The sequence below is a fragment of the Staurois parvus genome, unplaced genomic scaffold, assembly GCF_062004578.1.
Source record: "Staurois parvus isolate SC_StPar_1 unplaced genomic scaffold, SC_StPar_1.0 ptg000432l, whole genome shotgun sequence".
Taxonomy (NCBI): Eukaryota; Metazoa; Chordata; class Amphibia; order Anura; family Ranidae; genus Staurois; species Staurois parvus.
The window spans coordinates 6,626,590-6,653,642 of record NW_028318228.1 but is presented as its reverse complement, the minus strand read 5'-3'; the positions used below and the strand labels follow the sequence as shown (position 1 = coordinate 6,653,642).

Here is a 27,053-nt window from a genome sequence, read left to right as displayed (position 1 = left end):
GATCATGGGACCCCTGTGTCCTTGCTCACACTCAAAGCACACCCAAAAAAGCCTATAAAAACCAGGTACCAGGGGCATTTCATGGGGTCCCCTACTGATCCCGGGCCCTCGGGCAGTGCCCAAGTGCTTGAATGGTTAGTCCGCCCCTGGGAGGGATAGTCCCTCCATAGTGACGAAAGTCCTTGGTAGTCACCAAAACTAGTGCCTTCACTGGAAGATTTCCCCTACATTTCTTTTCTGGTGACTGCTCAAAATTTGGGATTTTCTTTCACTATAACTCTTGGTAATATCAGTTATTATGACAATTGAGGGTGAATTTTCCTAGTGGGGACACAGACAGCAATAAGAAACCTGCCAGGGGTTCTCATTTATTTCCACTCTATTTAAAACTAAAATAAAAATTTTGACTTTAGTTATACTTTAATGTTATGATTCTTCTAATAAAAGGATTGTTTGTCATCCAAGTTGTGTTGATAGAAATGGCCAAGTTGCTAATGCCTATATCTGCTTCTGAAATTGCTTTTGCAATGGCTTCAATATTTTTACAGTCATTAACCTGCAAGTATGCAGGTCTGGAGTTATGACTTCACTTGGTGCATGCATGTCATGACTCAAGGACTCAATGAAAGCATCAAATATACAGACAGCAAAGCACCTGGCATTTTCATTTTGGGGGGTCAGCATGTTGGGAGGCCCCCCTGGGTTGTTAAATCAGTTTCTGAAGCTATAGGAAGCCTCTTGCTTAGCAGTTTTGCAGGCATGGTGTGCCGAAGCACCATCACATCCCAACGGTTTTCAGTACAATCACTTATCTCTTTGCAGGTCATAGGCCTAGATAGACATACCCAACATTTCAACTGAGAGCCCTCATTTACTAAGGTGGTCCAGATACAATTAACATATGTTCAGGATAACAGTTGGTGCCTAAAACACGAGTGCCCAGACGTTTTAGCCAGTGCCCCAAGGAACCTACCCAAATATTACTTTTATTGACCCATGGAATTGATCACCATCACTCCTATCTCCAATCTGGCTGCTCAATGGTTTCCCCAGATATAGACCAGGCCTGAATATTAATGTATCATCGTGGAACTTTGCTGCTGTGCCCGAATGTTGCCTGCTCTCTATGTTAGTCACACTCAATATCACACAATGGCATATAGCTTTCTTCCAACTCTTTAACTATATAGAATTCTTCATAACAGAAAATATATTGGATAGAGTCCATAACAATGAAAAAAGAACTTACATTACATACCTATTCCTGTCCAAGGCCAGTGGCAGAGAGGGGGCTGCTGTGCACCCTGCTGTTCCAAACTCATGGGGGGTTGGAACAGTAGGGTGTAGAGAGTGCATAATCTGGTGCAGCTGTGCATGGTAGCCAATCAGCTTGTAACTTCAGCTCATTCAACTAAGCTTTGACAAAAAAATAGGAAAGCTGATTGGTTTCTGTGCAGAGCTTCTCCAGATTTTGCACTCTCCAGTTTTAGCAAACCCTCTCCATGGTCTTGGTTTCTTCCAACCATAGGCCTCGCCACATACGTCCTTCTGGAAGAGGTCCACACCCCTTTTAATTCAAAAGAGCCAGGAGGCTCTTGCTTTGTACTTTTTTGTGCTGACACAGACCCATCTATGAGGGAAACCTTTCTGCTTGGTATTATTTGATACAACAGTGATGAATAAACATGGACAGGAAGCCCTTAAAACACACTACGACGTCTTGACTACCTCTCTGCAGGCTCCATTTGTGACTACATGAGAACAGTCATGAAAAATCTGGTTGTTTTTTTTCACTAACACAACACTGCAAATTTTAAAGTATAACTAAAAGCAAAACTGTTTTAGTTTTGGACAGAGTGGAGGGGGATTACAACACCTGTCAGTTTTTATTGCTTTCTATGCCCCCATTAGGGAGATTCACCCTCTCTTTAAATTTCCCAGAGAAGTAATAAAGGGGAAATCTTCCAATGGAGACACTAGTTCTGGTTACCTGGGGGCCCCAAGGGATTACCTTCATTTGCAAGGATTTCCTCTCACCTGTTTTGGCTATGAGACAGGAAGTGAAGGTAAATCTCTCCAATGGGTCACAGATGACAAAAAAAAAAAATCGGACAAGGGTTACAACCCTTCTTTTTTATATCCAAATAAAAACTTCTACTTTTAGATTAGCTTTTAGGCCTTATTCACACATCTGTATATGACCAGGCAATGTATTCCTGCAGCAAGAATCAGCAGATTCGTGGGTGTGTGTGCAGGGGTGTATATACCACAAGGCAAACAAGGCATTTGCCTAGGGCGGGATTTTTCAGGGGGGCAGCAGCATTTTTCAGGGGGGCAGCGCTGTCCCCTGAAAGAAGGAAAGAAAGAAGGGACACAAGCAGCATGGGGACCAGGTGGAATCTGAGAGAGGCTGCCTGCTGCTTGATGGTGTATGCAAACCCTTGTTCCCAGGGATGTCCAGAGGTGTGAAGATGAGTGTCTTATGTCTTGCTGGGGTGGGGGGTTGCCAGTGTATGGGGGGCAGTGGTAGTGGAAGGCTCTCTTGGGTGGGGGGGGGTTGCCTAGGGCAGCACAAAACCTAAATACACCACTGTGTGTGTGTGTGTGTACAGTGGCAGCTACTAAGACTGTACAAAGCAATGATAGGCTGACCTGAATCTGCAGCTGTCCACCGCTGTTTGTATGTATTTGCACATTGAGCAGCTAGGGACTAATGATTGACTCTGGACGGAGACAAATTACATCCAGCGCCAGTCATCTGTAACTATCCGCTTGATGTACATGTGGGTTGGTGCAGCGGGATGCGGTGGCAGTAAAGACACAGAGTCCGGTTGTAGATAAACTAGAACTTTTATTGCAGAAAATACCAACTACAAACAACACCAGTGGGGAAAGCTAAGGGTAACACTCAGTTCAGTTCAATGCATAGACAAAACAGATAAAGATGCATTGACCGTGTCTGTCTTCAGAAGGCCGAATGCAGCCTGGCTGGTCCGGTCCCAAAAAGGAGGCTACAGTACAGGATTGCGAGTCCCTAGCCGTTCCTACTAGTCAACAAACCTTTCCCTGCCATTATCACTTCCAGGAGCTATTTCCCTATCCTAACCACTGTGCAAAATGTGCCTCAAAACGTAGGGGCAGGGACTCTGCTGACCCAAAGATGGTTGCCAAAGGTCACCAGGATGCATTGTAGCCAACTGAAATGCTGCCTCCAGCAACCAAGAAACCATAGAGAAACCAAGTTTCTTCTCACTTTCTCTCCAGGCTGTGATACTGCTCCCATCAAGCACCACCTACAGCGGAGAAAGCAGACTGCACCTGTCTACATACATATACAGTATGTGCAAACAGTGGTGGACAGACCATGGCTCCCATGAGCCTTTCTCTACTTTGTACAAACTGAGTAGCAACAGCTGTTTGCAGAAAATCTGCATCTCAACATTAAAGCTGAACTGCACTGCATCCGAGCACTACAAACCAAAAACACTATCTAATTCATTTTTAATATTCAAATCAATTTCTCCCATCCATCCATGTCGCCATATTTTTTTTTCTGAGAAATCACTTTGAAAAAGCACCCCCTAGCATTTCTGGCCATGGCCTTCTTGAGTAAGGGCAGATGATTCATGTAGCATTTACTTCCTGGGATCCATCTGCTCCTAGTTCAGGCAAAAAGGCAGGTGGGTGTGCTTAGCTGAGAAAACTCCTCCTCCCCTCCTGAAGACACCTTGGATGTATGGCATCATTTGCCTAGGCCTGGAAACCAGGAAGTAACTAATAAAGTATATATATATATTTTAAAAACAAGAAATTATAATATACTTTCCTATCTATTTACTAATGCTAGTAGCATAAGGATTAAACATAGTCAATGTTGATTGAGACAGTGAAGTTCCACTTTAAAAATAAGATTTTTATGGCAGATACAACAGTAATTTCATGGTATAACACAATAAGAACAAGACCTGGATGAGCTTAAAAATCTGATCTAACAGTGACTTGAGAAATTCAACTGAAATTCAACTTCTCTAAATGACATCCCTCCATATTATTTCCGAATGTATCTGCCTCCTTCTTTCCCATGCTGTCCTGGGAAGTTAAGAATATTAGGCCCCATTAACACCTATTATTGCAATACAGGATGTATACAGCATCAACAGTTTATGCAGCGCTTTACAACATGAGTGCAAACATTACAATCACAATACAATTTAGTAGGAATCAGAGGACCTTGCTCGTTAGAGCTTACAATCTAAGAGGGATGTTCAAGAGATACAAAAGTAATAACTGGGGAATGGGCTGATGGAGAGAATATAAAAAACAGTTGTTAGGATGGGGCAGGATAGGCTTCTCTAAACAAATGCTTTTTCCAGGATCGTTTAAAAGTGGACAGAGTAGGAGATAGTCGGACCGATTGGGGTAGGGAGTTTCGGAGGATGGGAGAGGTTCTGGAGAAGTCCTGGAGGAGAGCATGGGAGGAGGTGACAAGGGAGCTACAGAGCTGGAGATCTTTGGAAGAATGAAGAGAATGATTTGGTTGGTATTTTGAGACTAGGTTAGTGATGTAGCTGGGGGCAGAGTTGTGGGTGGCTTTGTAAGTTGTTGTTAGTATCTTGAATTTAATTCATTGGGTGAGCGGAAGCCAGTGGAGGGATCGGCAGAGAGGGGTAGCAGACACTGAGAGGTTGGTAAGGTGGATGAGTCTTGCTGTAGAATTCATGATGGACTGAAGGGGTAATTGAAAGGTAATTCAATGAGGAGGGAGTTGCAATAGTCAAGTCGAGAGATGACCAGGGAAGCTTTGTTTTTCATTGGTTAGAAAGGGACGTATCTTGGAGATGTTGCACATTTTGAGGCGGCAAGATTTTGACAGTGATTTTATGTAGGGCTGAAAGGAGAGTCCAGAGTCCAGGATTACACCTAGCACCCTGGCATGCGGGAACAAATTCATAGTTGAGCCAGTGATCTTGTCGGAGAAGTCAGGGGTAGGGGCATGTGGGGGAGGAAATATTATGAGCTCAGTTTTGGATAGACTGAGTTTCAGGAAGTGGTGTGACATCCTGTTTAATATGTCTGTTTGTAGATTAGTGATGCATGAGGAAACTGATAGAGTGAACTGAGGGGTACAAAGATAGATTTGGGTGTCATCAGCATAGAAATGGTACTGAAAGCCATGGGAGGCTATCAGCTGACCTCCTTCACAAGACCTCCTTCTCTCTAGTTCCCTGGTCTCCTCCTCCCATGCCCGCCTCCAGGACTTCTCCAGGGTGTCACCCATCCTCTGGAACTCCCTGCCCCAACCCATCAGATTATCACCTACTCTCCTCTCCTTTAGGCGCACCCTGAAAACCCATCTCTTCAGGGAAGCCTACCCTACCCCCTGCTAACTTGACCGACCTCCTCCACTCTTCCTACCACTCCATCCCCCACAGCTATCTCCTCCTGTACCACTATCCCCTCCCTCCTAGATTGTAAGCTCCAAAGAGCAGGGCCCTCGATCCCCTCATGTTTTGCATTGTATTGGTATTGTTCTGTCACATGTTCTGTCCCCCTTTGTAATGTACAGCGCTGAGCGAACTATTTGCGCTTTATAAATACTGTATAATAATAATAATAATAATAATAATGGAGGAGGTGTAGATCAAGAACAGGAGATGTCCAAGGACAGAGCCTTGAGGAACCCCGAAGAAGAAAGGAATAGGAGGAGAGGATGTAGAACTGTGACACTGAAGGTGCGGTGGGATAGGTAGGATTAGAACCAGCGAAGAGTACAGTTCTGGAGACCAAAGAGGTAAAGTTTTTTGAGGAGGAGGGAGTGGTCCACCGTGTCAAAGGCAGCAGAGAGGTCGAGGAGTTGGGGTACAGAATAGTGTTCACTGGTTTTGAAAGGACATGTTTGTTTTTTGTTTGCATAAGCTATGTTTATAAGTGTTGTGATAATATTTGTATTTCAGCCATGCTTTGCTGCAGTGTGCTGCACTCATAAATGATTGTTTTGGGAGCTGAATATCAAGCATTTAAATTGGTGGAACAACCTAATCTATTCTATCCACGTACTTTACAACTGTGTACAAATTCAGGTTTGTTCACAGAATTCCCACAGGGTGTTCATAACCTGGGCCTAAAGTCAAAGCCTGCCATCTGTTTTCATCATTAAGTCCAGCAGAGTTTTTATTTTTTAATTTATGTTGCCTTTTCAATGATGTTGCTACCTGGGCAATCCATGAGCTAACATAAGCATAGATCACTGTAATGAGTACTCTGTTACACCTGTAACGTTATATACTACTTCTTTATTTACCCTTCAGCTTGTCAGAGTATTGCTGTATTATACCTGGAAGAGAAATAAAGCTGTAAAAGGAAGAAACAGAGGAGAGATATGTCTTACTGTCTTACATAGAATCTGTCAGCTAGAAAAAAAATGCTCATTAATTCATCCGCTAATTAGAAAAAATAACATGTTTATGCGGAGCTGAGATGAGAGGACTTAAAATTTCCTCCTTGGCAATTCCCTTGCTTCACTCCCTGCCTTTCTGGGTTTACCTCTAATGATCCACCAGTGTTTTCTTCTTTTACTTTTTTACTGTTTGTTTGAAAAAGGTAAAAATGTACAGCCCAATTTTTCTACCAATTTTGCTACCAACTTAGGCATATATAACTTGGTGAACCAAAGCAAGAAAGCCATGAAAGAGCAGACCCCCTACTTTGCTGATGGTAGGCGGTATGCCCTTCAGCACTTGACAAACGGTTCAAAAAAGAGACCTGAAAGGGGACTGAGAACCCCTATTTGAAAACATTGGCATACATACTGAATAATAGGCAATGGGATCCTTCACATTACTGTTGGTGGTAGAATGTAAGTGGGAAGTATGTGCAGCTTAAAGGACAACTCCTTTTTTAGTGAAGTTGCCCTTTAAAGCTTTACCCCCCCCCCTTCAGTGTAACTCACATAGCAGAGGATTTACCCCCAGCCCTGCTGTTTAGTGTTCGTGTGCAAATCCATTAGATTTTTCTCGATCAGCCCCCAGGTTAAACAAGGAAAAAATGTATCTGTACAGCTAGCCTAACAGAGCATTGCTACTTGCAATGGTCTCTGCATTTTGATATTTTTGACTATGGGGTTTGTAAGCAGTTTAGTAGTCAACAGAGCCTGTGCAATACTGTAGTTTGTGCAGAGTGATCTATAGGTTTGTGGAACAGCTCTAGCCAGGCTATGGACTGTCAAATATTTTCATATTCTTAACAAACAGTAAATGAGCTTTGAATGAGCCCTAATTTACCTCTGTATCTGTAGGCACTGTCGAGCAATTCATCCTCAATCCTCCTTCCAAAGCAGAAGCACTGAAGGCGTTGTCAAAGCCAGTGCTGGACTAAGCTCTATAAAGGTCCCTAGGCAGTCGAAACCTTAGGGCTCCCCTTGCTTTTGGTTCCTTGTTCGTGCTCTATAGTGGGATAATATTAAACGTAGTATGCAAGTCAGCCGCTGGATGGAGATTATTATTATTACTATTATTATTATACAGGATTTATATAGTGCCAACAGTTTGCTCAGCGCCTTACAATATAAAGGGAGCCAATACAGCAACAATACAGTTCAATACAAGATGGTTAGGAGGGCCCTGCTCCTTGGAGCTTACAATCTAAGAGGGAGGGGCTGGTGGTACAAAAGGTAATAACTGTGGGGGATGAATTGATAGGAGGAATAGAAGATTCCATTATTAGCTGAGGGCAGGATAGGCTTCCCTGAAGAGGTAGGTTTTCGGAGATCGCCTAAAAGTGGGCAGAGTAGGCGATAATCTAATAGATTGGGCACAGCCTTGCAAAGCAGAGTGCACGAGCTGACAGGGAGGAGAACTGTTTTGTTTACAAACAGTTCTCCTCCCCATCGGAGATGCTCGGCAATCACTAGGCAACAGTGCGTAATCACCGGCCGGGACCCGGTGATTGACAGCCGCAGCCGAAAATGGTGGCACGGGTAGGGCGTGCCCCCTACCAGGGATGAAAATCACGTATATATACGTGATTTTGTGTACCTGTGCCACCATGTAGCAGTATTTCTGCTATAGGGCGGTCGGGAAGCGGTTAATGTAATTTTCTTTCAACATCAAATCAGTAATATTTTGATCCGTTGTCACATGGCCCTTAAACAGCATATGGCCTGTAGGCTGGTGCCTACTCTGCCTAATTGGTAATCTGTCACGTGCCAGAGCCAGCTCAGCTCCTCTTGCTTGAACAGCTTTAGCATTTCTGCAGTACACTTTGAGGACTCCTTTTACTTAGGTGTAATACTGCAGTTTGTTTGAAATATCTGTCATTGAAGCATACTTGCCTAGATGCTTAGAAATATATATTTTTTTTTTAAGCTGCAAGAAATCTTGCAGGAAAATGTATTATTAGCATTTCAGGATATTCCATCTCAGGCATTATTGTGGAAGTCTAAGGAATGCTATTTCTGTGTATTGGCGCCTTCCAGAAGAGGGACGTGGAGCTGAAGGAAGACTAGCTAAAGACTCAGATGTTTTGAGATCGCATGCAGTGTTGGAAATACATGGGGATTCTTAGGAACTTCTCTAAAGCTAGCTTTAGTAAAGTGCTGCTAAGAAGAGGGCTGATGCACCCCTTTCAGAACCACTCAGTAAGCTATTGAGAGTTTAATTAAATACAATTACAAAGTGGCTATGAGCATGATAACACCCCTTCCGGAAGATCTATGAACAAGTAGTTATTAAACTGATTGAAGAGCGGAGAAACTTCAATAAAGCAGTAAAAGCTGTCAAATGCTTATTCCCAGATCTCCTGGTTTGCATTATTCTTATTACATGTGTAGCACAGGGCATCTGAGTGGTCCCTGTGTTTTGTCCCAGGTTCTGTTCTCCTCTGGTTCCCCAGACAGCCAGGTACACAACCAGGGGTGAACTGACCATTCGAGCACTTGGGCACTGTCCGAGAGCCCGGGGTCAGTTGGGGGCCCCATAAAATGCCCCTGGTAGCTTTTATAGGCTTTTTTGGGTGTGTTTTGAGTGTGGGCAAGGACACAGGGGCCCATGATCCCCAATTGCCCGGGGGCCCCATGAGTTGTCAGTCTGCCCCTGTACACAACACTTGCACAGTCTCTCACAATAACCAGGCAATGGATATTTTTTCTTGGTTTTATTGCTGGTTAAACTTGGATGGGGTGCAGAGAGAGCTGTGGGATACTCCAGAATTTAGTGCACACTTGGAGGACTTTTGTATTCTGTCTATGCTCTCCAGAGAGGCAACCCATCTCTTTGCTGAGACTAGAGCTACAAGCACTTCTGAGACTTCCAATAGGTCAAGCCACTTTAACAACACTGAAACAGTCACACAAGGGGTTAAACATCAGACACTATGATCCTATATCCAAGCCTCTATTCACTGCGTTTGCCGATAATTGGATACCTCCTGTCCAAAATTGGCTAGACACTGTACTACGAATTTCCAGGCCAGGTACCCAGTGCACTCCCTTTAATTGGCTCAAAAACTGCTTCAAGGAACAACAGGCTCCCCAGCTACTCCTGAGCTGGAACCTCGATGATTTTTCTGAGACAGACCCCCAGCTCCCACTGAGCTGGGACCTTGGTGAGCTCTCTGCAGGCTTCAGCTAGCCTGGGCAGAAGGGCAGCAGCCCTTCAAGCTGGGATCTCCTCCTTCAGGACAAAGAACCCTGCTGCTCCAAGCCTCAGACTTTTTATGGCTCTCTCCCCACTTTCTGGGCACACCTACCCAAGGATTGGCTAGAGTCCCAAAAGCATACAAGCTCACAGTCTGCCTCTTCCAGCCCACTATGTTCTAGAACCTACTAGAAAGCAGGGAGAGGTAGTTGAGCCGGCAGCCTTTTAGACTCAGATCAGCCAAAAATAATCACACTCTACTCCACTGGCTAGAAAGGAGCCAAAGAGAGTAAATTTACCTTAACCTCACTAGCAACCTAATCTAGGAGGGTACTACACATGCAATGTATAGATCATTGGGGTTGATTTACTAAAGGCAAATAGACGATGGACTCTGCAACAGCAATTGCACCAGAGTTTAGTAAATGAGCAGAAGCTCTGTTGACTTCCATCATCCAACCATGTGCAAGCAAAAATGCTGTTTTTTTATTTTCCTTGCTTGTGATTGGGTATTCTTTGCAAAGTGCAGCCTTCCCTCATTTTCTAAGCTCTGAGAGAACTGCGTTTGCAAAGTGCACAGTCTATTTGCCTTTAGTAAATCAATGCCATTGCATCTTGTCTTATTGGGATTGAAAGTACATCCGTCATTTCCATAATGTTCCTAAATTGGACTTGGCACGTGGTGATGCTTGCACATACTGTACCACTGGGTCATGTCAGATGGCTGTCATCTATTCCGATCAGCAGGGGATTGCTTCATAGATAGGAGATGACTGAATTGGATGACATCTGTGTGTGTTCAGTTTTTTTCCTCCAGCTTGTGATTGGAGGTAAATGGATCCATGTTAGGTCAATGGGCAGGTGAATGTAAACAGAATTCCATCTGTTTACTTCCTTTTACCTCCAAGTTTAGGTCCAAGAAAACAGAAAGGGGTTCAGACCTAGATGGACTCACAGGTAATCAGATATAAACAGACACATCTGCCTGCCCATAGACTAACAATGAGCCACCAATCAGATCTGCCTGAAAGACTAAGACGTGAATATGATTGGAGTGCTCATATGTAATGGCCCTGTATATGCCTTCTTTGGTGCCCCCAATCACACACCTTCTTGTCGATGAATAAGGCTACATGAGTGATCATCAGAAATGAATCCCTTTGAAATGCTGTGAATATACAGTAGGTTTGGCATCATCTCCCTTATGTAGCACTAACCTACTTGAACTTCAAAAGGAAAAAAGACATTTTAGTAACATTAAATTGCAAAATGTCTTGCACAGCTTTTTTTATTTTTGAATGAAAATAAAATTTTCCTTCTTATTTGAAAAAAAAAGTGCTTTACCTATTTTCCTTAAACCTTTAGTTAGCAGCAGTCTTATCAAAACGCTTTCTCTGTGAAGGTCCTCTCTTTCTAGGCATTATGAGACATACAATTAATCACGAAAGAGGAATAAACAGCAGTTAGACAAGCTTAGTTGCACCACTGCTCAAGAGCACCCTGCAGTACACCTCCATCCTAGGGTACAGCTGGGTTCTGAAGCCCAGAAGCCCAACTCCACTTCTATGCTGCACACTGGTTTAGAAAAGACCGGCTACACAACAGTGTTGGAGAAACATCCAAGGAATTCAATAAACAAGCAGTAGAGATAAGTAGCACACAGGCAACCTCTCATGCAGCTAACGCATTTCACCCCCTACAGGGCTTAATCATAGGGACAAGTTCCCCTTATAGCTACGTCCACACTGCAAGCAGGAATTTCCAGATTTCCCAAAGCTGGACTTTACATATGGAGGAGCATACTTCACCCTGAACATGTAATTGTGTGGTGGTAGATATTATCTGTACACCTGGGACCAATCCCCAACATCTGAGATTGAAGGACCCATTATGCCTAACCATTCCAAATTAATATTATTATTATTATACAGGATTTATATAGCGTCAACAGTTTGCTCAGCACTTTACAATATAACGGGAGACAATACAGCAACAATACAGTTCAATACAAGAGGGTTAGGAGGGCCCTGATCCTTGGAGCTTACAATCTAAGCATATGAACGTGAAGGGTTTTGTAACGTGCATTGGGTTAAGGTATGTAGCTCATACATAGAGAAACAAAAGGAAAACTAGACCTGTACCCCTTGTTTAACTCAGCACATGGTGTGCATTGTGGCAGGCAGAAGTGCATTCTGTTGGCATTTACTATACCTGTGCATTGGTGTGCTATTTTAAATGAATGGTACTGCAACACACGGCATAGAGTTCAATGCATTATTTAGTGTGCTTTGCGGCAAAAAGATAAAATATGCAGATTGGTGCATAGTACAGCTACATATAGGTATGAAGCCAGCCTCAATGCTGTCAAATGCCATCAGGATCAGAAATCAATTTACAGCAACCAATCAGATTTTATTTTACTGAAGCTAGGTCAGCTATGAAGATGGCTAAGGGTTATGGACATTTTTATTTGCCAGGTCAACATGCAGATAATACAAAACATGCTTTTCAAAAACATTGAGTTCTGTTTTCCTTCTGGTCCAGGAAAAAGGCATAGTTTGTTAGCATAAACAGGAAATGCTGTGTTCCATAACAACCAATCAGAAGTCATTTTCAGTAATCTGACTCCAGTAAACAGAAACATAATTGGCCAGTGCAGATTATTGTACTTGATGTGTCAGCTTTGACATTATTAAAGATATTATAGACCTGTAGGCAAGTGCAGTTAGCTGGTCTGCCACTAGATGGCTATGGTTACAGCAGACAGTGTCATCAGATGCTAGGACCCTTTTAGGAAGAGCCCTCCTGTGTGATGTAATGGTGGAGGAAGTGCCTATATATAAGTCTGGCTGGGAGGAGCCCTAATGCAGTTGGGGCTTTGGCGCCAAGGGCCCCACACCTATGCAAATGTAGTTAACACAGCCAAGGCCCTGCTCAGGACTGAGATCCTGGGACTTGAAGGGAGAGACTGTCTGAAAGAAGATGGCTGCTAAAGTGCTTCATATGCTTTCACATGTGATTACTGTGGACTGTCCATTACATGCAATATGTGACTGTTATGCAGTTCCCTGAATTACTTCAGTAAAGTGCAGTAAAGTGCAGCAAATCTACTTTTATGTGTGGACCTTTCTTCCTTAGGATATTTAGGCTAATGGGCAGGAATGTCATGTGGAGGCCTTTGGCATGAAGGGAGGCACAATATGTTTGAGGGTTCGACTTCATCGGGGGGGGGCAGTGTTTTAGCAGGACAGGAGCAGAAGTAGGGACTTGTGCTCTTGGCGCCAATTCTAGCCAATCACTAAGCCCCTCTTAAAAACCTTCCTACCAGCATCTTGTGATTTTCACCTGCATAAAATGTGCATTCATCATGTTTCATGGTGTAATTTGCTGCTCTGTACACACAGCCTATAGTAGAGTAAATTTTGACACTCCGGTTTCAAAAGTTTCTGCTTGAGTTCAAGCATGACACCTTCTGCATGGTACTGCACAGGTTAACGCATGACCTCTGTCTGTAGTCTAAGAACTGACACTTCCTGTGAAAAAACTATATATCTCACAATCCCTGGGTCTCTTAGTCTAATGCAAGCTGCATAGTAATTAAATATGACAGAGCGGCAAACAGGCAGAGCAATGAAGGGAAGAGATGTGTTGTCATCACATTAGCACTCCCACATTTGTAATGCAACACAAAGGAAATGGAGAGGCATGGATTGGACCCAGAATAAGAAGTTGCCTGTTGTTAATGAATAGGGACAAGCTAGGTGCATGAATACCTGGACATAGGGGAATCCACTACCCATGCTACTACAAACTGCAGCCAGAACATGTGAGCCCATCATTACAAGGTATGACAAACAAAAGACACAGGGAATAGAACTACACTAATACTTAGTTAAAACTGCAAAAACATTTGAAAGTGTGAAAGTGAAAGTGTGCTATACCTTTAATTCTTAGTATAGCTATTGCCGCCATTGATAGACTGGAGGTAAAAGCAGACAACAAATGTCTGCACAGCCTGAATTATTACTGTGTTTGATGATTTGTTTCCCTTCATTCATCATCTTGCGTTGTTAATTTTAGGATTTTTTTTTACTGATTACATAAGAATGAATGGAAGATAATTACTTTGTGTTAAGTGATTCCCTTACTGTTTTCACAATAATGCTTTCCATTTTCAGACTTCTGTTTCAGTATTTAAATATGCTGTCATGTTTCTAAGGATTGCATTCAGACAAATCTTAAAATGTGTTCTATTCTCAGAATACATATAGCACTTTTATAGCTTTCTTGCTGATTTCTCCGCCTGGCTACCCTACTTTTTCTCCTCTGAACTACCCACTATCATTGGAGATTTTAACATCCCCATTAATGTTAACAACCCGGCTACATCCCAACTCTTCAACATAACCTCATCTTTTGCATTAGCACAATGTATACAGTCCTCCACTCACTCTGATGGGAATACATTAGACCATGTTTTCTCCCATCTTTGCACTCCCTCCATCCTCACAAATACCCCCTTTCCTCTCTCTGATCACAATCTCATCACCTTCACAGTGTCCTCATCTTCAAACACCTATCCCTCCAAGCAGCAAACAATTACCCGCAGAAACCTTCACAACTTGAACCCTGCTCCTTTCCACTCTGCAACTGACCAACTCTACGACCGAATCTCTCCCCTGTCCTGCCCTGACCTGGCCACTACTGTCTACAACAGTTCGCTTTCATCCACATTAGACTCACTTGCTCCTCTAACAACACGAAGCATCAGGCCCCGACCATTACAACCTTGGCAGACTGACGTCACCAGAAATCTTAAGAGACTTAGTAGTGCGCTGGAGCAATTGTTGCGTAAAACCAAATCTCACCAAGCATTCACCCTATATAAATCTGCTTTCTTAACATACAATTCCTCCCTCCTTGCTGCCAAACAAGCCTACTTTGTCACTCTTATTAATAGCTAAACTCCTAGAACGCTTAGTCTACAATCACCTGAGCTCCTACCTCACTGACAACCTTCTTGACCCTTCACAGTCTGGCTTTCGCTCACTACACTCCACTGAAACTGCCCTACTAAAACTCACTAAATGATCTACTAACTGCTAAAACCAATGGCCACTACTCCATACTCTTACTACTTGACCTCTCTGCAGCCTTTTGATACAGTTGACCATCCCCTCCTCCTCAAAAAACTCCACTCTCTTGGCCTCCGAGACTCTGCTCTCTCCTTGTTCTCCTCCTACCTATTGCAGCGCTCCTTCAGTGTTACCTATAACTCTGCCTCCTCCTCTTCACTCCCTCTTTCTGTAGGGGTCCCTCAAGGTTCCGTCTTTGGCCCCCTACTCTTCTCCATCTACACCTCCTCCCTTGGTCACTTGATAAACTCCCATGGCTCTATGCTGATGACACACAATCTATCTTTCTACTCCTCACCTCACCCCTTCAGTCTCCTCACGCATTACTAACCTACTAAGCAACATATCGGCATGGATGTCACTCCACTTCCTCAAACTCAATCTTTCCAAAACTGAGCTCTTAGTAAACCCCCAGCCCGTGCCCCCTCCCCTGACTTCTCCATCAAGATCAATAACACAATCATCAGTCCCTCCCCTACCCACCCTGGGTACTAGGTGTAATCCTAGACTCCCATCTGTCCTTTCAGTCCCAAATCCAATCGCTGTCCAAATCTTGTAGACTTCACCTCCGCAACATCTCCAAGATACGGCCGTTCTTAATCTCGGAAACCACTAAGCAACTCATTCACTCCCTTGTTATCTCTCGCCTTGACTACTGTAACTCCCTCCTCATTGGCCTACCTCATCACAGGCTATCCGCTCTTCAGTCTATCATGAATGCTGCTGCCAGACTCATCCACCTTACTAACCGTTCTGTATCAGCCACCCCTCTCTGCCAATCCCTCCACTGGCTTCCCTTTGCCCAACGGATAAAATTCAAAACATTAACAATAACATATAAAGCCATTTAAAACTCTGCCCCAAATTACATCACCGATCTTGTCTCAAAATATCACCCAGACCATACTCTCCGCTCCTCACAATACCTCCTGCCCTCCAACTCCCTTGGCTCCTCCTCCCATGCTCGTCTCCAGGACTTCTCCAGAGCTTCCCCCATCCTCTGGAACTCTCTGCCCCAATTTATTAGACTATCGCCTACTCTGCTCTCTTTTAGGTGATCTCTGAAAACCTATCTCTTCCGGGAAGCCTATCCTGCCCTCAGCTAATAATGGAATCTTCTACTTTTCCTACCAGTCCATCCCCCACAATTACTACCTTTTGTACCACTAGCCCCTCCCTCTTAGATTGTAAGCTCCAAGGAGCAGGGCCCTCCTATCCCTCTTGTATTGAACTGTATTGTTGCTGTATTGTCTCCCATTATATTGTAAAACGCTGAGTAAACTGTTGGCGCTATATAAATCCTGTATAATAATAATAATTATAAGATCATTTAGACACTTTTATTGTGAAATATGATGCAAAAAGAATTGTACGTTTAGAATTTCAGATGTCCTCAAGTATAGAGTCCGAAGAGATGCAAAGAATTATAGAGCTGGCCATACTGTTTACAGTACATCCAGAAAATATTCACAGCGCTTAACTTTTGCCACATTTTGTTATGTTACAGCCTTATTCCAAAATGGATTAAATTTATTTTTTTCCTCAACATTCTACAAACAATATCCCATAATGACAACGTGAAAGAAGTTTGTTTTGAAATCTTTGCAATTTATTAAAAATAAAAAATGAAAAAAAAAACCCACATGTACATAAGTATTCAGAGCCTTTGCCATGACACTCAAAATTGAGCTCTGGTGCACCCTGTTCCCACTGATCATCCTTGAGATGTTTCCACAACGTGATTGGAGTCCACCTGTGGGAAATTCAGTTGATTGGACATGATTAGGAAAGGCATAAACCTGTCTATATAAGGTCCCACAGTTAACAGTGCATGTCAGAGCACAAACCAAGCCATGAAGTCCAAGGAATTGTCCGTAGACCTCCGAGACAGAATTGTATCAAGGCACAGATCTGGAGAAGGGTACAGAAAATAATCTGCAGCATTGAAGGTCCCAATGAGTACAGTGGCCTCCATCATCCGTAAATGGAAGAAGTTTGGAACCACCAGGAATCTTCCTAGAGCGGGACGCCCGGCCAAAATGAGCGATCGAGGGAGAAGAGCCTTAGCCAGGGAGGTAACCAAGCAACTGATGGTCACTCTGAAAGAGCTCCAGCGTTTCTCTGTGGAGAGAGGAGAACCTTCCAGAAGAACAACCATCTCTGCACACTGCAGCACTCCACCAATCAGGCCTGTAGGGTAGAGTGGCCAAATGGAAGTCACTCCTCAGTAAAAGGCAAATGACAGCCCGCCTGGAGTTTGCCAAAAGGCACCTGAGGGACTCTCAGCCCATGAGAAACAAAACTCTCTGGTCTGATGAAACAAAGATTGAACTCTTTGGCCTGAATGCCAAGCGTCATGTCTGGAGGAAACCGGGCACCGCTCACCACCTGGCCAATACCATCCCTACAGTGAAGCATGATGGTGGCAACATCATGCTGTGGGGATGTTTTTCAGAGGCAGGAACTGGGAGACTAGTCAGGATCGATGGAAAGATGAATGCAGCAATGCACAGAGACATCCTTGATGAAAACCTGTTCCAGAGTGCTCTGGATTTTAGACTGGGGTGACGATTCATATTTCAACAGGACAACAACCCTAAGCACACAGCCCACATAAAGAAGTGGCTACGGGCCAACTCTGTGAATGTCCTGGAGTGGCCCAGCCAGAGCCAAGACTTGAACCTGATTGAACATCTCTGGAGAGATCTGAAAATGGCTGTGCACTGACGCTCCCCATCCAATCTGATGGAGCTTGACAGGTACTGCAAAGAAGAATGGGAGAAATTGCCCAAAAATAGGTGTGCCAAGCTTGTAGCATCATACTCAAAAAAACAACGTGAGGCTGTAATTGGTGCTAAAGGTGCTTCAACAAAGTATCGAGCAAAGGCTGTGAATACTTATGTGCATGTGGCTTTTATAGTTTTTTTAATAAATTTATTTTTAATAAATTGCAAAGATTTGAAAACAAACTTTTTTCACGTTGTTATTAAGGGGTATTGTTTGAAGAATGTTGAGGTAAAAAATGAATGTAATCCATTTTGGAATAAGGCTGTAACATAACAAAATGTGGTAAAAGTTAAGCGCTGTGAATACTTTCTGGATGCACTGTATACCCTGCTGATGGCGTTTGTACTCCAAAGTGTCTTTGGGGATGGTCCTCTAACATCAACAATGGAGCATCTTTTCTTCAACTGACACCAATGCTGGGGCACTATTCCTCCCACTAATACCAATAATGGTGCACTGTTCCTCCCACTGACACCTACAATGTGACACCATTCCTTCCACTGACAACAACACTGGTCCACTATTGCTTCCACTGACACCAATAATGGAGTACTATTCTTTTCACTGACATAAATGACGGGACACTATTTCTACCACTGACATCAATGATGGGACATTATTCTTGCTACTAACACCAATGATGGGGAGCTATTCCTGCCCCTAATACCAAAGATGGGGCATTGTTTACTCCAAGTGACCCCAGGACATTTTCTGCTCCTACTGGCCACAGTCTGCCCCCCTAAAATCTGAAGGACAGAAAACTGGCCCTTTGTTTAGAAAGCTTAGAGATCCTTGCTCTAAACAAATAGAGTTGACTTGACAATACGGAGGCAATAAAAGGAGCATTCCTGACAATATCTGGATACCTGACAATACTAATACCTGAATATTATTTTTAAAGTGAATTTTCACCACATTCACTAAGCTCTGGGGAATATTCCCTTGCAAAATGCAAATTCCTTTGCAAAGTGAACAACCTCTTTGCCTTTAGCAAATCAACCCCTTTGTGTCTACTAAGTGGATCCTTGTGAATATCTGCTTGAGTGGAATTATTCCTATTTACATATTCATTGCTTTGCTGAGCTTGTCTAAACTGAATCCTTGAATATAGTTAGCTAAGTTGAATGTTGCTGCCCTGTTTGATGCTTTATGGTGTGTTTTTTTTTACTTTAAATTGATATTAACCACCAGCCTATAGGGCACTTATACCCTCTTCCTGCCCAGGCCAATTTTCAGCTTTCAGCGCTGTCGCACTTTGAATGACAATTGTGCAGTCATGCAACATTGTACTCATATGAAATTTTTAGCATTTTTTTGAAACAGATAGAGATTTCTTTTGATGGTATTTAATCACCTCTGGGTTATTTTTTGCTAAACAAACCAAAAACACCTGAAAATTTTGGAAAAAAAGTTTTTCCTTAGTTTTTGTTTTAAAATTTTGTAAATAAGTGATTTTTCTCCTTCACTGGTGTGCACTAATGAGGCTGCAGTGATGGGCACTGATAGGCTGCACTGATGGGCACTGATAGGTGGCACTGATGGGAACTGATGAGGAGGCACTGGTAGGTGGCACTGATGGGCATTGACAGGCATCTCTGATGGGCACTCATATATGGCACTAATAGGTGGCACTGATAGGTGGCACTGACTGGCATTGATAAGCGGCATTGACTGGCACTGTTAGGTGGCACTGACTGGCACTGTTAGGCGGCACTGATAGGAAGCACTGATGGGCACTGATAGGCGGCACTGATGCGCACTGATTGGTGGCACTGACTGGCACTGATAGGTGGCACTGACTGGCAGTTATAGGTGGCACTGATTGGCAGCACTGATAGGTGGCACTGACTGGCATTGATAGGTGGCACTGACTGGCACTGATAGGTGGCACTGACTGGCACTGATAGGTGACACTGAAAGGCAGCTCAGATGGGCACTGATGTGCACTGGTAGGCACTGATATGTGGCACTGATGGCACTGGCAGGTGGCATTGATGGACACTGACAGGTGGCACTGCTGGGGCTACACTAATCATCAGTGATCTGATTATCTATGTTGATGTCCCCTCTGAGGAATGCCGATTACTGGCTCTCCTCTCGAGTTGTCAGCGTGATAGCTCGTGAGGAGATAAATGCTGATAACCGGCATTTCCCTATTTACATGCAGTCCGCTGTGATTGATCACCAAGCTGACATCTTCGACTCTTTCCGTTGATCGGTGATCCGCTGTGTCCGAGGAACATAGCGCACCACCGATCGCCGCGCTGCATGCCCTAGGAGCCGCGTACATGCGGTTAGAGTGGGAGGATGTCATATGACGTCCTCCCAGAATGAGAGAACCGCCTTGCGCCCATCATTTTCTTATATGGTGGGAGGGAGGCAGTTAAAGACAATTAAAAAAATAAATAACAAACACATCATACTTACCTGCTCTGTGTAGTGATTTTGCACAGTGCAGCCCCAATCCTCCTTTTCTTGGGTCTCCCGTCGGTGCTTCTGGCACCTTTCTCCTGCCCCCAGAGCAAGTAATTGGCTATGGGGGCACCCAAGCAGGCTCACTCCTGAGCCGCTGTTCTGCATGTCCATTCATACACTCAGCCCCGCCCCCTCTGACCTCATTGGCTTACTGGCTGTGATTGACAGCAGTGGGAGAGCCGAGGCTTTTGTGCACATCGCTGGATCGTGATGAGGCTCAGGTAAGTAATGGGGGGGGGGCTGCTGCACACAGAAATTTTTTTACCTTTATGCAGGGAATATCAGAGTTGAGAGGCTCTGCAGACCAGCCCTCTGAAATTTCTCTCCACTCTAGAACTTTCGAGAAAGGTCTAGAAGCAGTGGGTGGATCTGAGTAGTGGCTAGTCTGTACTCTTGGAGGATCCTGGCCAGACCCCAACAGGAGGCTTGGCAAGGGACCAGATCAACCTTTAAGAGTAACGGAGCCTGCTTAGCAGCAGGAGAGTGGGAGGGGGCCCAGATGGGAGAAGGACCTGGGAAGGCTGAAAGCTTAGGACTTCACCGGCCTTCTTAGGACCACTTATGTGGCAGGGATGATACGCCCCAGCTAGAAGGCCTGGTAGCAGCCACAAACCCAATGGCAACACAGAAGATGGACTAAGTGAGTACACCTGCACCCCTTGGGCCAGATAGGTGAAGGAGGCACTCAGGACTGTTTCACTATTTGTGTGGCAGACACCGGATCCCCTGCTCAGGGATTTCTCCAGACAGCTAGGTAAAGAAAATGATTTATCTGGGATCTGGGGAGGTACTACAAGAGCTGCTGACTAGCTCTCCAAAAGAGACTGATTGCTGCAACCACTTGTACAAAGTTCAGGAATTTCTCCTGAGTTTCTCAGTTCCATTGGACATCCCGTACATCCCGTACTCCATCCAAGTTGAAATTCCCCTAATAAACATAAAAAACAAGCTCAAGGACTGGTTACTGACTTCTGAGTGCAGGTTGGTGTGGAAATATGTTGCCTGGCTGTGCAGGACTATAGGTGGACCCAAAACGTCAGCAACTCCTGAGGGAGTAGTGCTACAGAAATTTAAAAAAAAAAACATTTTTGCTTGCTTTTGATCTGGTGATGGAATTCAGCAGAATTTCCCCTCATTTTGTAAGCTCTGGATCAACTGCACTTGCAGAGTACACAGTCTGTTTGCCGATAGTAAATCAACCCCCTTTTCTCCCTCTGACACCAAAGATAAAGGCAACATACTTCCTACTAACACCAACAATGAGGCACTATTCTTCCCACTGACAACAAGTATGATGCACTTTTCCTCCCACTGACACCAAAGATGGGGCACTATTCTTCTCACTGACACCAAAGATGTGGCACTATCCCTCCTACTGACACCAATGAGGAGGCACTATTACACCTCCTACTAACCACAATTGCTATGTCATCCTTTTTATTCCCACAAAGTGTTATTTCTTCAGTGTTGTCACATGAAAAGATATAATAAAATATTTACAAAAATGTGAGGAGTGTACTCACTTCTGTGAGATACTGTACATGATTTAGCATTTCTGGGTAGAGGGGCGTGTGCGATCCACACATGCGCCCTACCCATGCCGCCATTCACAGCCTCGGCTGTTAAGCACCAGGTCCCGGCTGGTGATTACCCGCCGGCGCCCGGTGATTACCGAGCATCTCCGATGGGGAGGAGGACTGTTTTGTTTACTAACTGTCCTCTTGCCTGTCAGCTCGGGCACACAGCACAGCCATCCAAAACAGTGTGCTTACAGTGAAGCGCACTGACACAGCCCCCATAGTAAAACACTCCCTACACACAGTTAACCCTTTGATGGCCCCTAATGTTAACCCCTTCCTGCCCAGTGCCATTAGTACAGTGTCAGTGCTTTTTTTTTTAGCACTGATCACTGTATAGGTGTCACTGGGGATGTCAGTGACACCAAGTCAGTTCCCCTCAGTGTCAAAATGTCCGTTGTAGTCCCACTATAAGTTGCTGATTGCCGCTATTACTAGTAAAAAAAATAAATAATTCCATTATCTATACTGCTATTTGTAAATGCTATAACTGTCAAGTAACGCAATTAATTTACACGTATTGGGTTTCTTTTAAGCAAAGACATGTAGCAGAATACATTTTGGCTTAAATTTATGACAAAATTAGATTTTTAAAATTTTTTCTTGGAAAAGATGAATAGCAAAAAGTCAAAAATATAGTTTTTTTTCTCAAACTTGTTGGTCTATTTTTTTTGTAGCACAAAAAATAAAAAATGCACAGGCAATAAAATACCATAGAAAGAAAGCTCAATTCATGGGGAAAAAAGGATGTAAATTTTATTTGGGTGCAGTGTTGCATGACTGCGCAATCATCAGTTAAAGTAATGCAGCGCCGTAACGTAAAAAATGGCCTGGTCATGAAGGGGGGCAAATCCTCAGGGGGGCAAGTGGTTAAGAATACATTCACTGATTTTTTATTAAACATATAATGCAGTCATTGGTATGTTTTTTTATATCTGCCTGGAGTTCAGCCTTAAGGGCACTGCAGAACCCAGCTGTTTGATTGAATACATTCACATTCCTAATGCAGCTGTTTCCACTGTATACTTGTGTATACAGTGGAAACAGTATAAGTGCTAAAAACCCGGTAGCATTGTTTTGGACTTTTCATCACATTTTTATCGTCTGTATTTTAGAAATCTAGGCCATGCTTAGACAATTCAATTTCCAACCTTAAATCTGTAATTTAAAGTCATAACAAAATTAAATAGACGCGTGCTATTAATTTTGTTACGAATCAAAATTCGGACCAATTGTTCGGTATTTGGAGATTCCTAAATTTTGAATCACAATAGTAAGAAATTTCAACGAATCAGAAATAAATTATTAGGAAACAAATTATGTGAATTTGAAAATGAATTTGAATGCAAAATGGAAACATATTGCAATAAATACGGTAAGATAAAATAGTGAAATAAGATGATGATTCCTACTTAGGCTGCTTTATAGAAAAAAAGAGAATAGAATAGAACAGAACAGAACAGAAAAGAATAGGACATAAAAAAATAGAACAGAATAAAACAGACTAGAATAGAAAAGAATAGAAAAGATAAAACAGAATAGAACAGAACATAAAGAATAGAACAGAATAAAATAGAATAGAAAAGAACAGATTTGAATAGAATATAACTGAATAAAATATTATAGCAAATAAAAAATAGAATAAAACAGAATAGAATACAATAGAGTAGAATATGAAACAATAGAATAGAATAAAACAGAACATAATAGAAAATAGAATATAAAATAATAAAGTAGAATAGAATAGAATTGAAAAACACAGAATAGATTAGAATAGAATAGGATAAAATAAAACAAATACAGACATCTTCTGAAATTTGAACTTCAAAATTCAAAATCTGAATTCTGAAATTCAAATTTTGAACTAATTTGAAAATAACTAATATACAAAATAAATCCAAATATTCGAAACAAATTACAAAAACTAATAATTCTAACATAAGGAATATGATGAAACAAAATGACTAAGTTAACAAACAAATCCAAAACTAAACGTATTTTTCCATCATGCTCTAAAATGAAATAAGCTTTGAGTTTTGTTTTACTCTGCAGTTGCATTTTCTTCATAGAGTTATCTAACATAACTGTCTTTTTTTTGTATTATTAGCACGGGATTAAGCCGAACAACATGACTCCTAAGAGAACAATGGACAGTTGCTGTTGACCCTGGTTTTGGATATTCTTGATCTTTGCTTGAGAGACTCTGTGGAAAAAATTTTGTCCAATAAGCTTAAAAAAAACACTGTTATTCTAAGAAAAAAATCCAACACAAAATGGAGGATGGCTACAGAAACAGTTCAAATTTTTACCAAGGCGCACGAGATATAGCTAGAGAGGTAAAGAGACAGACCAGCAACCAAAACATGGATGATTACTCACGGTACCAAGATAATACATATGGAGGATATTCATCAAATGATGGCTATTATCACAGTGGAGATCATGTCAACCAAGATGAGGATGCCCAGAGTGATGCCACAGAGGGTCATGATGAAGATGATGAGATATATGAAGGAGAATATCAGGGTATACCACATCCTGACGATGTAAAGTCTCAACGTAAGGATACAGCCATAAGGGATGAATTTAGAGACCATGCTGATGTTATGGCCGAGCGGATGGAGGATGAAGAGCAGTTAGCCTACCAGTATGAAAACATCATTCAGGAATGTGGGCATGGGCGTTTCCAGTGGACCCTCTTCTTTGTTTTAGGGCTTGCCTTGATGGCTGATGGGGTGGAAGTCTTTGTAGTTGGATTTGTGCTTCCCAGTGCTGAGAAGGACATGTGTTTGTCACGTTCAAACAAAGGAATGTTGGGTAAGCAAATTAGACTTTTTTTTCAGATCAGTGTAATGCCATTTCCTATTTGTTGGGCATTTTGAGATGTGTTAAAGCTCAACTCTAGCTTTGTTTTGTATAAAATAGAGAAGGTTTAGACCAGTGGTGATCACCTTGCTTGACATACTGTACATTCAATGAATGTAATGCTACAGAAAGCTGTCAGAGATTGCAGACATGCAACTAGTGATGGTCAAAGACTGTAAGCATAATATAGCAGATGTCCAAACTGCAAACATGTTACCAGAGTTTTTGGAGACTGCAGACATGCTTGTGCAGACAGTCAGAAAATATGCTACACTAGACTGTTAGAGATTAGAGATGAGCTTTGAGCATGCTTCAGTTGCTCTTCCGAGCCCACATGGCACAGCCAAAAAGCTGTCACCTCTAATGAGCCAATCATCTGTGGTGGGGGTACATGGACCAATCATACAAATGATTGTTCCATTACAGGCCCATTGAGATCACAGCTATATCAGCCCCTTTACAAAGTCAACGCAGCCATATTTATTCTCCCTACAGCCCCAATAACAAAAATATTTGTGCTACATTTAATGTTTCTCTCAGCAAAATCCATTATAAAAGATCCAAGGAAAGCAAAATACAATAAAAGGGAAAAGGGCTGGACAGCAAACAAAAAAGTAACACACTTTGGGGGGGATTTACTAAAGCTGGTGCAGCTGTGCATAGGGGCCAATCAGCTTCTACCTTCAGCTTGTTCAATTAGACTTTAACAATAAAACCTAAAAGCTGATTGGATTCTATGCAGAGTTGCACCAGATCTTGCACTCTCTGGGTTTAGTAAATAACCGCCTATGACTTTAACTAATAGAAGCCAGTGAAGGAATATGTTTCTTTTGGTACAGTAGGTACCAAAAGACAGAAAACTGACTACAAGAGCTCTGAGGGCTGCACAATAGGGGGCCAAAATGCTGTAAGATGGTCACCATGGGGTTTGAATCTCTGTAAGATCTTTATTGCTTTCTGAGTTTTACCTTTTAGCTGCTGTACAGCCTTATAAAGAGTTCTAGTAGATTTTACATAATATACAGCCAATTTTAATTGAAAAGACCAACCAGGATATCAATCTCCAGTAAGCATGTCAAATTAACCATTTGTAATCACAACCACTGAGTCCGATTGATGGCTTTTGGCAACACAGACAGTTCTTATTTATGCCAATTTTATCTCTAGGATCATTAAGGCTCCATGCACACTGGCTTAAAAAAAAACTCCAATGCTCTTAGCAAAAAAAACGCTAATTTTGAGTGTTTTTTGTACTAGTCTTTAGGAGGATTTAGCAGCATTTGGGAGCATTTAGTATTTTTTTCTGCCTAGAAAAGCACTCCTAAAAACACAAAACAGAAGGGTTTTTTTCTGCTTCTAAACGCTGACCTTAAAAATCGCCTCTAGACTGCCTAATGTGCGTAGACATTAGTTGGTTCTACCAGGGGCAGACTGACAACTCATGGGGCCCCCGGGCAATAGGGGATCATGGGGCCCCTGTGTCCTTGCCCAAAGTCAAAAAAGCCTATGAAAAAGGTACGAGGGGCATCTCATAGGGCTCCCTACTGACCCCGGGCCCTCGGGCAGTGCCCAAGTTTCCAAATGGTCAGTCCACCCCTGGCTTCTACAGACAAAAAGCTAAACTCCTCTAGGAGCAGCAGTTTTTTAAGCCAGTGTGCATGGAGCCTCAGAATGGTAAAGTTGACCTAGTCAATGGACTGTCTATAGAGCCCCCAAAACAACCAATCAAATCCAAACATTTTTGGTCATTTTGATCCTTTAGTTTGACCTACTGGCTGCTGTAGAGCCTTATACGAGGTGGTATCAGCAAGTTTCAAGGCGTGTTTTGTAACACGCCAACAGATGGCAACACAAGGCTGCTGCATAGACATAGGGAACACCGACCTTCATAAGTCAGTGTGCCAAGAGACATCATCCTGTGTACATCGGGAGCTGTGCAACTGGTGCTATTCTGACCATGTGTGTTACTACATCTGCTATTTCATCAAGGATAGCAAGTTAGAATAAAGAGCAAATGCAAAATTCTGCTTGAAACCTGGCAAATTGCTGGATCTCCACAATGTTGTCAAAACAGCAACTTTGAGCTGGATCTTCATCTTTGGAAAGAGGTCATTTTTGGGGGTTGAGCTTGTGGAAGGTCTTCCTGATCCCTCGTCATCTTCCAGTGATGCTCTTCCACTCTTGAAGCTTGCGTGCCACTCAGAAAACCTCAAACGACTCATTGCAGCATCACCATAAATCATGTCAAACGTCTCTGTGGCAGATTTGCCCAGTTTCACACCGAATTTCACATTTGCTCTTTGTTCTAACTTGCTGTCCATGATGATACAGCAGATGTAGTAACAAACTTGGTCAGAATAGCACCAGTTGCACAGCTCCCAATGTACACAGGGTGATGTCTTTTGGCACATTGACTTATGAAAGCCAGTGCTCCCTGTGACTGTGCATGCATCCTGGTGCTGCTATCTGTTGGTATGTTACAAAACTAGTCTAGAAACTTTCTGATACCACCTCGTAGAGAGTACATACAAATGGCACCTTAAACCAGTGGTGCTCAATGTGCTAAATTTCCAGGGCCTCAA

General features: G+C 42.8%; 1 protein-coding gene across 2 annotated transcripts in view; it reads left to right on the top strand.

The window, feature by feature from the left end:
• The window catches only part of SV2B (synaptic vesicle glycoprotein 2B), a 235,920-nt gene that overhangs the window by 128,950 nt on the left and 79,917 nt on the right, over positions 1-27,053 (top strand). For both annotated transcript variants that reach the window (XM_089687653.1, XM_089687652.1), the window contains exon 2: positions 23,714-24,423. In XM_089687653.1, the coding sequence (XP_089543779.1) occupies positions 23,880-24,423 (544 nt within the window). In that variant the 5' untranslated portion in view covers positions 23,714-23,879. The remainder of the gene's footprint in view (positions 1-23,713; positions 24,424-27,053) is intronic.